At 43.4% G+C, this 16,356-nt stretch overlaps 1 protein-coding gene across 4 annotated transcripts in view; it reads right to left on the bottom strand.

Annotated features, from left to right (window-relative positions):
* The window catches only part of SIDT2 (SID1 transmembrane family member 2), a 526,209-nt gene that overhangs the window by 173,156 nt on the left and 336,697 nt on the right, over positions 1-16,356 (bottom strand). For all 4 annotated transcript variants that reach the window (XM_053691390.1, XM_053691389.1, XM_053691392.1 and 1 more), the window contains 2 exons: positions 15,519-15,639; positions 12,711-12,828 (listed from right to left, as the gene is read on the bottom strand). In XM_053691390.1, the coding sequence (XP_053547365.1) occupies positions 12,711-12,828; positions 15,519-15,639 (239 nt within the window). The remainder of the gene's footprint in view (positions 1-12,710; positions 12,829-15,518; positions 15,640-16,356) is intronic.

Here is a 16,356-nt window from a genome sequence, read left to right as displayed (position 1 = left end):
TCAGCGAGCTTCTTGTGCAGTAAAACAAATAGGGACGAAATTTGTCCCTTAAGAGAGCTAGCTGAAAGGCCCTTCTCCAGACCAACCTATCAGAGTCCACCATAGCTTGCGCTTATAAAAAGGACTAAAGACAAAGATAAATGGTACCTTTATACCCCCAATTGCTGGGGCACTCACCACCTCCTATGACCCAGGCCCAAGAGAGAAACTGCTTTGTCTCCAGGCACTGCACAGTCAGGAAGAAGAGAATCACTGTGACCACACCCGGTCACGTGGTGCGCCTTGCAAGGCCACCCCTACACCACTAAAAGTGCGCCCGCCAAGCCTAACGTGCTGCTCAGTGCCAAAGTGAAAGTAAAGCCTGTATGTTCCAACATCTGCCTGAGCCACATCTCACACATGTCACAGCATAAACACAATATTAAAAATATGTGATTAATCTCACCTGTTAAATAATCCCCTTCCGGAGACATTAACCCTCAATTCCATTCCAGAAGCAGGCAGTGAAACTCGTCAACACTGATTACTTAGGAGCTGTTAATACGAGTCTGGATGGGTTCGCAGAAAGGCTCTCCCTGCATCTCCAGACTCTAACATCTGTCAGTGCTCTCACTGAGAGGCTGACGACTACTTAAAACTCCAGCTCCATTCCGAAGAGTACTACCCTCCATAAGGAACTACTCCATATCTTCTGACACTTCTCTGCCAACCACCTGTGACGAAAGGCAAAGAATGATTGGGGGATGAGGGGAGTGGGGGGAATTAAAGCCTTTGTCTGGGGTGTCTTTGCCTCCTCCTGGTGGCCAGGTTCAGTATTTCCCACAAGTAAGGAATGAAGCCGTGGACTCTCCTCATATTAAGATGGATATCTTATGTTTAAATAATAGCGTTTTATTTAGACAAGAGGAGCAAAACTGCACAGGAGGAATAATCTTAGCCTCCAAGCAAAGTAAACATTTTTCAAAGGACCCTGTTTCTTCATTAATATCCATAACTATAAGTAACTTGATTCCAACAACAATTAGTAAAGAAATTCTTTTATATTGAGCAGCAGTTAAATTTCGAAAAGAAAAAATAAAATTGTCAAATTTTGCACCTTAAATCCTCAGCTCTGCTGAGGTCTTACCCTTCCTATAGCCAGACGATCTATCCCACTAGCAGAGGAAATGAGAACTCCTGGACCGTAGATAGAAATTTCTGACCGGAGCAGCAAATCTTCACTCAAGCCGCGGCAAAACTCTGCTCTGATCGGAGAAACTGGAAGTGCGGAGGAGTGGTCACGTGACTGCAACTAAATAAACTGCGCCACAAACTAATAAAAACGGTGAGCAGATAAAGTCCAGTAAATGAAATAGGAGGACTTACCCCTCCTAATACGTTATTAAAATGAAATTTCTGTATGCTTTAGAACATTAGCAGAACATTATATTCTGGTCTGCTTTAGGACTATCCCCATAGAAAGAAAAACCTATATGCCCCAATAAAACTATATGAAATAAAATAAAATATGTCTCCTCCTTACAGACTGTCAGCCTCATAACACCCTCGCTAACAGTATGCAGTGCCCTATCATATTTGTAAAAACATATCTCTTAATAAGAGATACTGAGTCCCAATAATGCTATTCCACAAAGGGATTAACCCTAAGAGTGCTGGTACCTTCTAACCTAGAATGGAAAGCACTTACCTGTGGATCCTGCTGTCAGGCAGGGAAACGTATTCTAAGGTGTGGCAGATTCCTCCACTTCTACCAGGGACCTGTAGAAAAGAAAAGACAGAGTAACCAACCCTGGCTTTCTATAATAGGGGTAGCAATAATGTTAGAAGTTAAGCAAAGACCACCTTGCCATCTTCTAACTGCTAAAAGACACCATTACTATTACTAAAGATATTGACATGGACACAGCTTGACCCCAATCCTTGCTTGCAGGGAAAGTACCCATAAAAGGATTCAGACACCATCTTCGCACATCCTCCCGTGATAGAGGCAAAGAGAATGACTGGGGATTATGGGTAAGGGAAGTGACACTTAACAGCTCTGCTGGGGTGCTCTTTGCCTCCTCCTGCTGGCCAGGAGTGAATATCCCACTATAAATTGGAATTCATAGAATCTCCATGCCATAGGAAAGAAATTAAACTCAAACAGGTGGGAACTCGTGGACTCTCGCCACCATTAAATACATTAATTTATCAGGTTCTTTCATATAGGTGGTGAGAGTCCACCACCTGTTACGTATGGGATCAAATACCCAAGATGTGAAAGTCCATTAGTAACAAAAAATGGAGGGATTAAAATAAAAACAGCTTTTTTCGCTTAGAAATTAAATCCATAACCCAAAATGAATGTCTTTTATGACACTCAATATATTGGCACAATTATCAAACTGAGACAACTGCCTGGAGGATCTTTCTACCAAAGCCTGCTTCTGTCAAAGCAAAAACATCAAAATGATAGAATTTAATAAAGGTATACAGAGAAGACCAAGTGACCGCTTTGCAAATTTGATCAACTGAAGCCTCATTCTTGAAAGCCCAAGATGTGGCAACCGATCTTGTAGAATTTCTGTGGCAGAGGCTGACCCGCCTCCAAATAAGTTTGTGAATCAAAAGGTTTCAACAAGAGGCTAAAGAAATAGAGGCTTTCTGACCTTTCTTAGGGCCAGAAAAAATAACTAACTAACAGACTAGAAGTCTGTCTGAAATCCTTAGAGCATTGAAATATTATGTTGATGCTACTAACATCATCCAAATAATGTAAAGATCTTTCAGAAGCTTTTTTTTTTTGGGGTCAGGAAACAAGGATGAAGTGACAATTTACCTATTACAGTTGTGTGATGAAACAACTTTAAGTAAAAATGTAAATGTAGTCCGCAAAACAGCTTGATGGAATATCAGATAAGGAGACTCACAAGAGAGAGCAGACAATTTAGAAACTCTACTAGCAGATAGCCAAAATAAATTAAAGTAGTTTAAAGTCCAATGTATGCATAGGCTCAAAGGAGAAACCTGTAAGGCTTTTAATACTAGGTTGAGGCTCCAAAAAAAGATAGGCCTAATAAGAGATTTAATACGGATTAAAGCCTGAACAAAACAATGAACATCAGGAAGGTGAACAATCTTCCTATAAAATAACACAGAAAGAGCAAAGATTTGTCCTTTTAAAGAACTGGCAGAAAAAAACTTTATTTAAACCATCCTGCAAAAACTGAAAACACATAGGAATTTCAAAAGAATGCCAGGAATAACCATGGTTGATCCCTGGACCTTGCAAGGTACATGGGAAGTTTGTTGTTCAAACAAGAGGCCATCAGATCTATTTTTGGTAGGCCCCAGTTTTTTACAATCAGATAGAATACATCTTGGTGGAGAGACCACTCTCATGGAGTTGTCTACACCTGGGATGTGAATCGCAGTGATGAGGCAGGAATTGGTTTCCAATCCAAGAAAGGATTTTAGATACCTCCATCATGGAAAGGGAACTGCAAATTCCCCCTTGATAATTGACATAAGCTACTGCCGTAACATTGTCTGTCTGAAATTGGAGATAAGGCTCCCTTTTCAATAGAGGCCAAGCCTGAAGGGCCTTGAAGAGTGCACAGAGTTCCAAAACATTGATTGGTCACCTTGCCTCCCGAGGATTCCAAACCCCTTGTCTCAGAGACCCCCAGACAGCTCCCAAACCTGAAAGACTTGCATCTGCGGTGATCACAGACCAGGTAGGAAGAGCAAAAGAAGCCCCCTGAATAATAGACTGGTGATTCAGCCACCAAGTTAGGGATAGGTGCATGCTGGGATCTAAGAATATCTCTTGGGATAACGGAGTATAATCCTTGCACCAGTGACACAGCATACAAAGCTAAAGAGGTCTGATATGAAATTGAGAAAATGGAATTGCATCCGAAGCTGCAATCATGAGGCCTAGTACTTCCATACACAGAGCAACTAAAGGGAATGAGAGAGACTGAAGGTTCAGACAAGCTGATATCAATTTTATTTGTCTCTGTTCTGTCAGATAAAGAGTCATGGACACTTGAAAACCTAAAAAGGTAATCTTTGAGGAATCAATGAACTGTTTTGTAAATTGATCCGCCAACCATGACTTTGAAGAAACAATAGTTGTTTTGTGTGAAATTCTGCTAAATGAAAAGATTGAGCAAGTACCAAGATATCGTCCAGGAAAGGAAATACTGCAATAACCTGAGCTCCGATCACAGATAAAAGGACACTTAGAACCTTGGTAAAATTTCTTGGAGCTGTAGCTAGACTAAAAACAACACATTGATGATGCTTTTTCAGAAAATAAAACATCAGAAACTGGTAATGTTCTGGGTGAATTGGGAGGGTAAGCATCCTATAAATCTATTGTGGACATAAAGTGACCTTGTTGAATAAAAGGTAGAATAGTCCTGATAGTTTCCATTTCAAACTTTAGAATACTTACAAATTTGTTTAAAAGTTTTCAGATCAAGACCTGGTCTGAAAGAGTCTTCCTTCTTTGGTAAAAATGAAGAGATTTAAATAAAATCCCATCCCTTGTTCCTGTAAAGGAACTGGAACAATTACTCTCATGTCTTCCAGATCAGAGACAGATTGAAGAAAAGTTTGAGCTTTTATTGGATGTTTTGAAATATGGGTTAGAAAAAAACATCCTGTGGGAGGCTTTGAATCTAATTTGATATCCCTAAGAAATAATGTTTTGAATCCATGGATTTTGGACAGATTGTAGCCAAGCTTTCTGAAAAAAGGTTTCATCTGCCCCCTTCCAGTAATACTGGGTTGTGGGCCGTAACTTCATGCACTCTTAGAGGCTGGATTAGATTTCTTATTCTGTTTGTATTTGTTCCAATTTGATAAGATTCAGGTTTTCTGTCTAAAGGGTCTTTAAAAGAAGTACTGTCTTCTAGAGGAATAGTAGTACGTTTAGCCAGAGTGGAAATGGCCCCATCAACTTTGAGAACCGTTTCCCATAACTCTAAGTTAGCAGCAGGTAAAGGATATAGTTTGTTAAACCTTGTAGAAGGGTTAAAAGAGACACCTGGTTTAGACCATTGCTTAGCAATAATGTCATAGACAACAGTTATAGGGAAAATTTCAGGGAGATAGACAAAAATTCTACATCCTGAATTTAAATGATTAAAGGGTTTATCATCAGAAGGTTTGGCTTCTTCAACCCCTAAAGTGACTAAGACTTCCTTTAAAAGAGAACGAATATGTTAAATTTTAAATAAAAAGAAGGAATTATCAGTTTCTACGTCAGGTGAAGGAGCCTCACTGTTAGATGAATCCTCATTGTTCGAAGATACTTCAGTATTTTGTAGATCAGGACATATATTACTTGTAGAAGGTAAAATGTGATCTTTTTCGCTTATTCGAAGGCGTAGTGCAGCAAAGGCCTTTATGATGATGGAAGTAATGATTTTTTTTAATTGCTGGAAGTACTCTATCTGCATCTATCTGTAAGGAGGAGACAGTAGGTGCGTTAGTACACATAGAAACATTATTAGATGGATCGGTATGCGATAAAAAAAAAATCTAAACACAAGTCACATAAATGAGCTGAAGAAGCTACTTCAGTTGTTTTACAATAAGCACACTTAGCTTTGGTAGAAAGGTGTTCAGTAGACTCAATTCCTATGGTACATTTAGGGACAGATTGGTGCTGCTCCATTATGGCAAAATTTTTTATGAATTAATACAATGATTACTATTATAACACCCTAAAGACAAGCTTTTGGAGGAAAGGAAAAATTATGCGTCACATAGACATTAAAGCACTAAGCAAATGCAGCTTAACTGTCAGTGTGCGCAATTTTCAGTTACCATTTCTTTTTAAAGATACGATGAGTCCACGGATTTCATCCTTACTTGTGGGATATCGCCTCCTGGTCACCAGGAGGAGGCAAAGAGCACCACAGCAGAGCTGCATATATAGCTCCTCCCTTTCCTCCCACTCCAGTCATTCTCTTTGCCTGTGTTAGTGATAGGAAGAGGTAAAGTGAGGTGTTAGTTTAGATTCAATCAAGAGTTTATTATTTTTAAAATGGTACCAGTGAGTGCTATTTTATTCAGGGTGTAGCAGTATTCCTCGTCAGCCTCTAGAGTAGAGCTACAGGTGGCTTTAAAGCAATGGGAACTGGGGGGGATTTTCATTCTCTCTGCGCCTCCCATATTATGTGCTGCCCTGCAGATGATGGTCTTAGCAGATATTATCTAAGACCCTGTTTGTTCCCACAGAACTACAGGAGGAGAAGAAAGGACCTCTTGATCGTGAGGGACAAGTCATGCTGTCGCTCAGCATAGAGGTATGTGCAGTCCTTTAATTTCTGGGACATATAATTAACTCAGAACAGACTGTCTTTTCTCATATCTGATGTGAGGGGTCATAATCTATTGTGAAGGATTGGAGAGAGTGCTTAAGACATTACATGTTCCATGTGTGTAAGGGTTCCCCTCATTACTCTGTGACTGTCATGTCAGACCGTAATCTTGTTGTGACTGATAGCACTGTTTTGAACTGTGGGCTTGACGCTGGGGATTCTGAATTTCAGAGTTTTTGTACAAGTGCTCCGGTGTCAGCTGCTATAGGTTTTGCCTATGTGTTTAATAATGGTTTTCCATCTTAGCACGCAGAGCATTATGGTCGAAATCTTGGTCTGCAGATGTGTCATCTAAGTCTAAGCTTTTGGCTATTCCTTAAAAGGGGAAGACCCTGTTCGGACCTGACGTGAAGGAAATTATTTCTGACATCACGGGAGGCAAGGGTCATCTCCTCCCTCAGGATAAGAAATCCAAACAGAGAAGTTGACAGAGTAATTTCCGTTCCTTTGGAAACTTCAAGGGGATCCTTCCTTCTTCTTCCTCTAAACAGGTAACTATTCACAAACCAAGTCTACCTGGAGACCCAGTCAGTCCTGGAACAAGGGTAAACAATCCAAAAGGTCTGCTGCTGCTCCCAAGTCAGCATGAAGGGTTGGCCCCCGATCCGGGACCGGATCTAGTAGGGGGCAGACTGTCTTTCTTCATCCAGGCTTGGATGAGAGATGTTCAGGATCCCTGGGCATTAGAGATAGTGTCTCATGGATACAAGCTGGAATTCAGAAATTCTTCCCCCAGAGGAAGGTTTCTTCTTTCTCGATTGTCTGTAGACCAGATAAAAAGAGAGGCGTTCTTACGCTGTGTAAGAGACCTCTCCTCCATGGGAGTAATCTGTCCCGTTCCAATTCAGGGACAGGGGTTTTATTCAAATCTGTTTGTAGTTCCCAAAAAAGAGGGAACTTTCAGACCTATCTTAAGATCTCAAGAGTCTAAACAAGTTTCTCAGAGTTCCATCTTTCAAGATGGAAACTATTCGTACCATTCTTCCATTGATCCAGGAGGGTTAATTTATGACAACGGTGGATCTAAAGGATGCGTATCTTCATGTTCCTATCCACAGAGATCACAAGTTTCTGAGGTTTGCCTTTATGGACAAACATTTTCAGTTTGTGGCTCTTCCTTTCGGTCTGGCCACGGTGCCCAGAATTTTCACAAAAGTTCTGGGGTCTTTATTGGCGGTTCTACGGCCGCGGGGCATCGTGATGGCGCCTTATCTGGATGATATACTGATCCAGGTGTTATCATTTTAACTGACAAGGTCCCATACCAACATTGGGCTTTCCTTCCTAAGGACCCACGGGTGGAAGGTAAACCTGGAAAAGAGTTTGTTAGTTCCTCAGACCCTTTTCTGGGAACTCTAATCGACTATTTCGATGAAGATTTTTCTGACAGAGGTCAGAAAGTTAAAAATTCTGAATACATGTCAAACCATTCAGTCCAATCCTCGTCCGTCAGTGGCTCAGTGCATGGAGGTAATCGGATTGATGGTGGCGGCAATGGACATTGTTTCGTTTGCTCGTTTTCATCTCAGGCCTCTGCAATTAAGCAAGCTCAGGCAGTGGAATGGAGACTATACAGATTTGTCTCCTCAAATAAACCTAGATCAGGAGACAAGGGACTCTCTTCTATGGTGGTTGTTGCTGGATCATCTATCCCAGGGGACATGCTTCCGCAGACCCTCATGGGTGATAGTGACAACGGATGCCAGCCTGTTAGGATGGGGAGCAGTCTGGAATTCCCTAAGGGCTCAGGGTGTATGGACTCAGGCAGAGTCTCTCCTTCCCATCAATATCTTAGAGTTGAGAGCAATATTCAATGCGCTTCGGGCTTGGCCTCAGTTGGCGTCGGCCCAATTCATCAGATTCCAGTCGGACAACATAACGACGGTAGCTTACATCAATCATCAGGGAGGAACAAGGAGTTCCTTAGCGATGACAGAAGTAGCCAAGATAATACAGTGGGCGGAGTCTCACTCTTGCCATCTATCAGCGATCCACATCCCAGGGGTGGAAAACTGGGAAGCAGATTTTCTGAGCAGACAGACATTTCCTCCGGGAGAGTGGGAACTCCATCCGGAGGTATTTTGCGACCTGATTCTCAGATAGGGCAGGCCGGAGTTGGATCTCATGGCATCTCGTCAGAATGCCAAGCTTCCGAGATACGGGTCCAGGTCCAAGGATCCCCAGGCCGAGCTGATAGATGCCTTGGCAGTGCCTTGGTCTTTCAGCCTAGCTTATGTATTCCCTCCATTTGCTCTCCTTCCCCGGGTGATTGCTCGAGTCAAACAGGAGAGGGCATCAGTGATCCTCATTGCCCCTGCGTGGCCTCGCAGGATTTGGTATGCCGATCTGGTGGAGTCATCTCAGCCACCGTGGAAGCTCCCATTGAGGAAAGACCTTCTCATTCAGGGCCCCTTCCATCATCCGAATCTAGTTTCTCTGCAGCTGACTGCATGGTGATTGAACGCTTAATTTTGTCTAAGCGAGGGCTTTCTGATTCGGTCATAGATACCTTGATTCAGGCACGTAAGCCTGTTATTAGAAAAATTTACCATAAGATATGGTGTAAATATCTTTATTGGTGTGAATCCAAGGGCTACTCATGGAGTAGGGTTAGGATTCCCAGGATTTTGTCTTTTCTCCAAGAAGGATTGGAGAAAGGGTTGTCAGCAAGTTCCTTAAAAGGACAGATTTCTGCTTTATCTATTTAGTTACACAAGCGTCTGGCAGATGTTCCAGATGTCCAATCTTTTTGTCAGGCTCTGTCTAGAATCAAGCCTGTATTTAGACAAATTGCTCCTCCTTGGAGTTTGAATTTAGTTCTTAAAGTTCTTCAAGGGGTTCCGTTTGAACCTATGCATTCCATAGATAAAGTTATTATCTTGGAAAGTTTTATTTTTGGTTGCTATTTCTTCTGCTCGCAGAGTATCTGAGCTTTCGGCATTACAATGTGATTCTCCTTATCTTATTTTTCATTCGGATAAGGTGGTGTTACAAACCAAACCTGGTTTTCTTCCTAAGGTTGTTTCAAATAAAAATATTAATCAGGAAATTGTTGTTCCTTCCTTGTGTCCTAATCCTTCTTCTACGAAGGAGCGTCTGTTACATAATTTGGATGTGGTCCGTGCTTTGAAGTTCTACTTACAGGCGACTAAGGATTTTCGTCAATCGTCTTCCTTGTTTGTCGTTTTTTCTGGGAAACGTAGGGGTCAGAAAGCTACGGCTACCTCTCTTTCTTTTTGGCTGAAGAGTATTATCCGTTTTGCATATGAGACTGCTGGACAGCAGCCTCCTGAACGAATTACAGCTCATTCTACTAGGGCTGTGGCTTCCTCATGGGCATTCAAAAATGATGGTTCTGTTGAACAGATTTGCAAAGCTGCAACTTGGTCGTCTCTTCACACTTTTTCCAAATTTTACAAATTTGATACCTTTGCCTCGGCTGAGGCTGTTTTTGGGAGGAAAGTTCTTCAAGCAGTGGTGCCTTCCGTTTAGGTTCCCTGTCTTGTCCCTCCGTTTTCACCCATGTACTATAGCTTTGGTATTGTATCCCACAAGTAAGGATGAAATCCGTGGACTCATCGTATCTTTAAAAAGAAAAGGAAATTAATGCTTACCTGATAAATTTGTTTCTTTTTAGATACGATGAGTCCACAGCCCACCCTGTTTTATAGACCGGTCTTTATTTTTGTTAAACTTCAGTCACCTTTGCACCTTGGCTTTTCCTTTCTCTTCCTAACTTCGGTCGAATGACTGGAGTGGGAGGGAAGGGAGGAGCTATATATACAGCTCTGCTGTGGTGCTCTTTGCCTCCTCCTGCTGACCAGGAGGCGATATCCCACAAGTAAGGATGAAATCTGTGGACTCATCGTATCTAAAAAGAAACAAATTTATCAGGTAAGCATAAATTTCCTTTTATTTTAAAAAAGGGTGCACTGTTGTGTGCGCATCTGTTGACGCATGCTTCTGTCTGACGTGCGTGTACTATAATGCTGTTGTTTTTGAAGGCTTGTGTAAACTTTGAAGCCCGCCTTCAATTTAATTCTAGGTGTGTGTACTACGGCGCACTAACCTGACAATTATTGTAAGTGTCTTTTTCTAAGGTTTGCGTTTATATTGATACGAGCTTCTTGCGTGTTTCTTCGTGCAAAAAAAGGCAAGGGTAATAGTTTGAATCTGTCCCAGGGCCATATATACACATATACATATATAGTTAAACTTTTAAACATTTAAAAGTGCCCATAAACATAGCTGTGTCTATTTCAAAATAAAAACATACTTACCCGTAGACACTTGTCCACTTAGTAGCAGACAGCTAAACCAGTACTTAAACATATCAGCAGATGTAATGAAATAGGAATCAATCTGTAAAGGGAGGCAGAAGACGTGTCCCTGCGACCAAATTTAGAGAGAGCCTATGAAGGATTTCCCATGAGGTGAAAACATTGTATCATGAGGCAGTACTCAAATCACATCCCTCTGACAAGCACTGTACTCTGAGGGGAAGTGGGCTTCAATATGCTCTGAAACACCTTACACTGAAGAAATCAAGCACATCATGCTTCAACCCCCTTCAACGGAGGCAAAGTAAAAACTAAAGGTATAAGTGAGGTGGGAGGTTTTTTTTAGGCTTTTGGGGTTTGAGAAACTTTGCCTCCTCCTTGTAGGAAAGTATATGCCAAATGTAACAGCTTGTGGACTCTCACCACCTATATAAAAGAACAAAAGTAAACTATTTTAGCATAAGGCTGCATGTGAAAAAAGTGAAGTGGTCTGAATACTGTCTAAATGCACAGTGTATGGTATAGACAGCTCAAGGCATATTTTATGTCACCATTTGTTAACTTTTTTACAAACCTGTGACGTAAAGTGTTATTGTTATCTGGATTGAGATAAATGTAATTTGAATGATTTGCAGTTTGTCTATATTTCATTGCTGAAAAGGGTTACTGTGTATTTATCAAAAATATTTTATTATTAAAGGGACAGGAAACCCCAAAAATGTTTTTCATTATTCAGGTTGAACATACAATTTTAGTCAACTTTCCAATTTACTTCTTTTATCAAAGTTGCCTCATTATCTTGTTATCCTTTACTGAAGGAGCAGCATTGCACTACTGGCAGCTAGCTGAACACACTAGTTACCCAATCACAAGAGACAAAAGTGTGCAGGCACCAATCAGCAGCAGCTACCACTAGTGTAGGATATGTGCATATTTTTTTTCAACAAGGGATATCAAGAGAATGAAGCACATTTCAAAATAGAAACAAATTTAAAAGTGTTTTAAAATGACTTGTTCTATCTGAATCATGCACGTTTAATTTTGACTTTCCTAGCCCTATAATTATTACATTAATACCCTGTAACAACCCGCTGGGTGGAGGCACTGATGTCTGAGAAAGTCTGCTTCCCAATTGTTTACTCCCGAGATGTGGATGGCTGAAATCAGGCACTGATGGCATTTGGCCCACCTGATTATCTGAGATATCTATCTTGTTGCTAGGGAACTCTATAGAGTTCCACCTGATGTAAGCCACTGCTGTGACACTGTCCAACTAAAATTAGATGAAGGATTCCGGCCTGAGGCTGGGCCAACTATGTAGAGCCCTGAAGGCTGCATGGAGTTATAAGACACATATATCCTCACCTTCCCAGGAGACCAAATTCCTGTGCCCTCAGTGAACTCCTAACAGCCCCCCCAATACTATAGGCTGGGGTCTGTCATGATCACTGGCTGAAGAAAGAAGGTCCCTTGGACAAGATATTGGTGAGTCTGCCACCAAAGCAATGACTGCCTTGTCTCCTGATCCAGAAGAATTTTCTGCAGAGGCCTCAATAAAATCTGGCAAAGGGAACTGTGACTGACGCAGCCACCATCATACCCACAACTTATATGCATTGAGCTGCAGTAAGAAGGAATGTGCTGAAATCGTTTGCATGAAAGTCCCAGATAAGTTGTGCATTGATCAGTCAGAGACAATCTCATGGACACTGAGTCTATCATCCAGGAACTGAGCTCTTTGGGAAATGTATGCATCATTCTAAAGGCAAAAAACTGAAGGATTCTGGGAAAGTGGGAGGTATTAAAGTTCTGGTAAGTCGAGATGTTTTATGCCTACTTCTAGTGGACTAGAATGTAATTCCACATGTGAGGTTCTTGTGGGCTCTCACCATCATAAAAAAAAAAAAAATATCAACCAAGCCTAAAACAGAAAATATGTATAGATGCTACAACTGCAGGTACACAAGCTTTACAAAGTGCAGCCTTGTGGTAGTAAATGTCAGATAGTGGAAGGTTAATCACTTGCAAAAGATATACATAAGAGCTCACTGACCGAATTGGAAGTTAGTGTAGTTGGGGCACACGTGATAGCAGGCGCTCAGCAGGCCTTCCATCATCAGGGCAGTGCCCATGGCGTAGAAGAGGCCAAAGTGTTTGGGGATTCCACATTCCTGCACAGAGGAAGGTGAGTTACATACAGCCAAAAACACAGCTCTGCATCAGCTTCCCATTAAGTCACACTCCACATCCCTTCTGCATCCCTCTCCTACCACTTTACCAGGGTGCCCAATCCCTCACCTACCCGCCCTATAACTGCACCCCACTCCTCACCTACCGCCCTATAACACCCCACTCCTCTCCTACCTGCCCTAAAACTACACCCCACTCCTCACCTACCGCCCTATAACACCCCACTCCTCTCCTACCCGCCCTAAAACTACACCCCACTCCTCACCTACCCGCCCTAAAACTACACCCCACTCCTCACCTACCGACCTATAACACCCCACTCCTCTCCTACCCGCCCTAAAACTACACCCCACTCCTCTCCTACCTGCCCTAAAACTACACCCCACTCCTCACTTACCGCCCTATAACAACCCACTCCTCTCCTACCCGCCCTAAAACTACACCCCACTCCTCACCTACCGCCCTATAACACCCCACTCCTCTCCTACCCGCCCTAAAACTACACCCCACTCCTCACCTACCGCCCTATAACACCCCACTCCTCTCCTACCCGCCCTAAAACTACACCCCACTCCTCACCTACCGCCCTATAACACTACACTCCTCTCCTACCCGCCCTAAAACTATACCCCACTCATCACCTACCCGCCCTATAACTTCACTCCTCACCTTCCGGCCCTATAACTGCACCCCCACTGCTCACCTACCACCCCTTTAACTGCACCCGACTCCTCACCTACCACCACTATAACTACACCCACTCTTCACCTACCCACCATATAACTACACCCCACTCCTCACCTACACGCCCTATAACTGCACCCCACCCCTAACCTACCCACCCTATAACTACCCCCCACTCCTCTTCTACTAGCCCTATAACTACACCCCACTCCTCTTCTACTAGCCCTATAACAACACCCCACTCCTCACCTACCCACCCTATAACTGCACCCCACTCCTCACCTACCCACCCTATAACTGCACCCCACTCACCTACCCACCCTATAACTGCACCCCACTCACCTACCCACCCTATAACTGCACCCCACTCACCTACCCACCCTATAAATGCACCCCACTCCTCAACTATGCACCCTATAACTACACCCCACTTCACCTAACCGCCCTATAACTGCACCCCACTCACCTACCCACCCTATAACTGCACCCCACTCACCTACCCACCCTATAACTGCACCCCACTCACCTATCCACCCTATAACTGCACCTACTCCTTACCTAACCACCCTATAACTGCACCCCACTCCTCACCTACCAGCCCTATAACTGCACCCACTCCTCACCTAGCAGCCCTATAACTGCACCCACTCCTCACCTACCCACCCTATAACTGCACCCACTCCTCACCTACCCACCCTATAACTGCACCCACTCCTCACCTACCCGCCCTATAACAGCACCCCACTCCTCACCTACCCGCCCTATAACCGCACCCCACTCCTCACCTACCCTCCCTATAACCGCACCCCACTCCAACTGCACCCACTCCTCACTTACCCACCCTATAACTCCACCCCACTCCAACTGCACCCACTCCTTACCTACCCACCCTATAACTGCACCCACTCCTTACCTACCCACCCAATAACTGCACCCCACTCTTCACCTACCAGCCCTATAACTACATACCACTCCTCACCTACCCATCCTATAACTGCACCCCACTCCTCACCTACCCACCCTATAACTGCACCCCACTCTTCACCTACCCACCCTATAACTGCACCCCACAACTCACCTACCCACCCTATAAATACACCCCACAACTCACCTACAAGCCCTATAACTGCACCCCACTCCTCACCTACCTGCCCTTTAACTATACCCCACTCCATACTTACCAGCCTTATAACTACACCCCACTCCTCACCTACCCACCCTATAACTGCACCCCACTCCTTACCTACCAGCCCTATAACTGCACCCCACTCACCTATCTACCCCTATAACTGCACCCCACTCACCTACCCACCATATCCCTGTGCACCAACCTCATCTTTCCACACCACACTCCTTACCTCCACTTCCCATCACTGTGTCTTACCCCTCAAATCCAACCAATTCAACGTTTCACATCCCCACCTTATTACCTTGCCCCCTTAATACCCACTCCTCTTAACCATTCCCATCTAGTTCCCACCGCTCATATACCCTATTAATGTTCCCCACTCTTCACCTTTAGACCCTATCCTCATGGTACCCCACTACCCTTTCACCATAGTCCACTCAACTTTTATATCCAATCACTATGTCCACCTCTAACACTCACACACTGTCATGTCAACCCCTCACCACCACACCCTATTACTGTTACCCGAACACTCGCCTCCACCTCACTCTCTCACATGCCACCTTTGCACCCAATAATCATGTCCCCTCTACCACTTAATCACTATGGTCCAACCTCACATCTACATCCAATCACTATGTCTACCCTAAACCTTTACACCTTATAACCATGTTAACCACTCACCTCCACACCCCATTCATTCTCACCCCCTCCTATTCATGCCCTACTTAAATTCACACTGTTCTCTTCTACAGTCTAATTCAGCCTCACCCCAGTCAGCAAAGGCCAACTCCATATATAACTTCCCTAACCTCAATATAACCGCAACTCCCAAACTCCTGCCCCCCCCCCTTTTACCTCTAGTTTTTTGTTATGCAGGCGGTTGCAGTTGTAAGTAAGCTCTCTCTGTAGAACGATAATGAGGAAAAGAAGGCCGAGCAGAACATAACCCAGGTTACTCAGGATATTATTAAAGGCACTGTGGAGATATAAAGGGTTGAGAAAAAAATAGCAGTAATATGTGAGAAGCCGTATACGCACATTACACAAGAGACATCCTATACGCACGTCACACAAAAGAAGCCATATACGCACATCACACAAAAGAAGCCCTATACGCACATTACACAAGAGAAAAGCCCTATACGGACATTACACAAGAGAGAAGCCCTATACGCACATTACACAAGAGAGAAGCCCTATACGCACATTACACAAGAGAGAAGCCCTATACGCACATTACACAAGAGAGAAGCCCTATACGCACATTACACAAGAGAGAAGCCCTATACGGACATTACACAAGAGAGAAGCCCTATACGGACATTACACAAGAGAGAAGCCTTATACGCACATTACACAAGAGAAGTCCTATACGCACATCACACAAGAGAAGCCGTATACGCACATCACACAAGAGAAACCGTATACACACATAACACAAGAGAAATCGTATACATACATCACACAAGAGAAGCTGTATTCGCACACAACACAAAAGAGGAGCATGTGACGGACCTCTAGGTTACCCTGCCTGGGTAAGTCTGCCTGTTCAGCTCCCGAACATTGGAAAGCACCAATATGCAGAAAAATACCCCAATATACAGACAAGACTGATTTTGGAGTAAAACAGGAATAACACTTTATTCAATGGTGTACAGACATTTTATACTCTTTTAAAGGGAAAAACCCCATT

Source organism: Bombina bombina, chromosome 8 (assembly GCF_027579735.1).
Source record: "Bombina bombina isolate aBomBom1 chromosome 8, aBomBom1.pri, whole genome shotgun sequence".
NCBI lineage: Eukaryota > Metazoa > Chordata > Amphibia > Anura > Bombinatoridae > Bombina > Bombina bombina.
The sequence above is the reverse complement of the archived record's forward strand: the minus strand, read 5'-3'. Positions and strand labels throughout refer to the sequence as shown.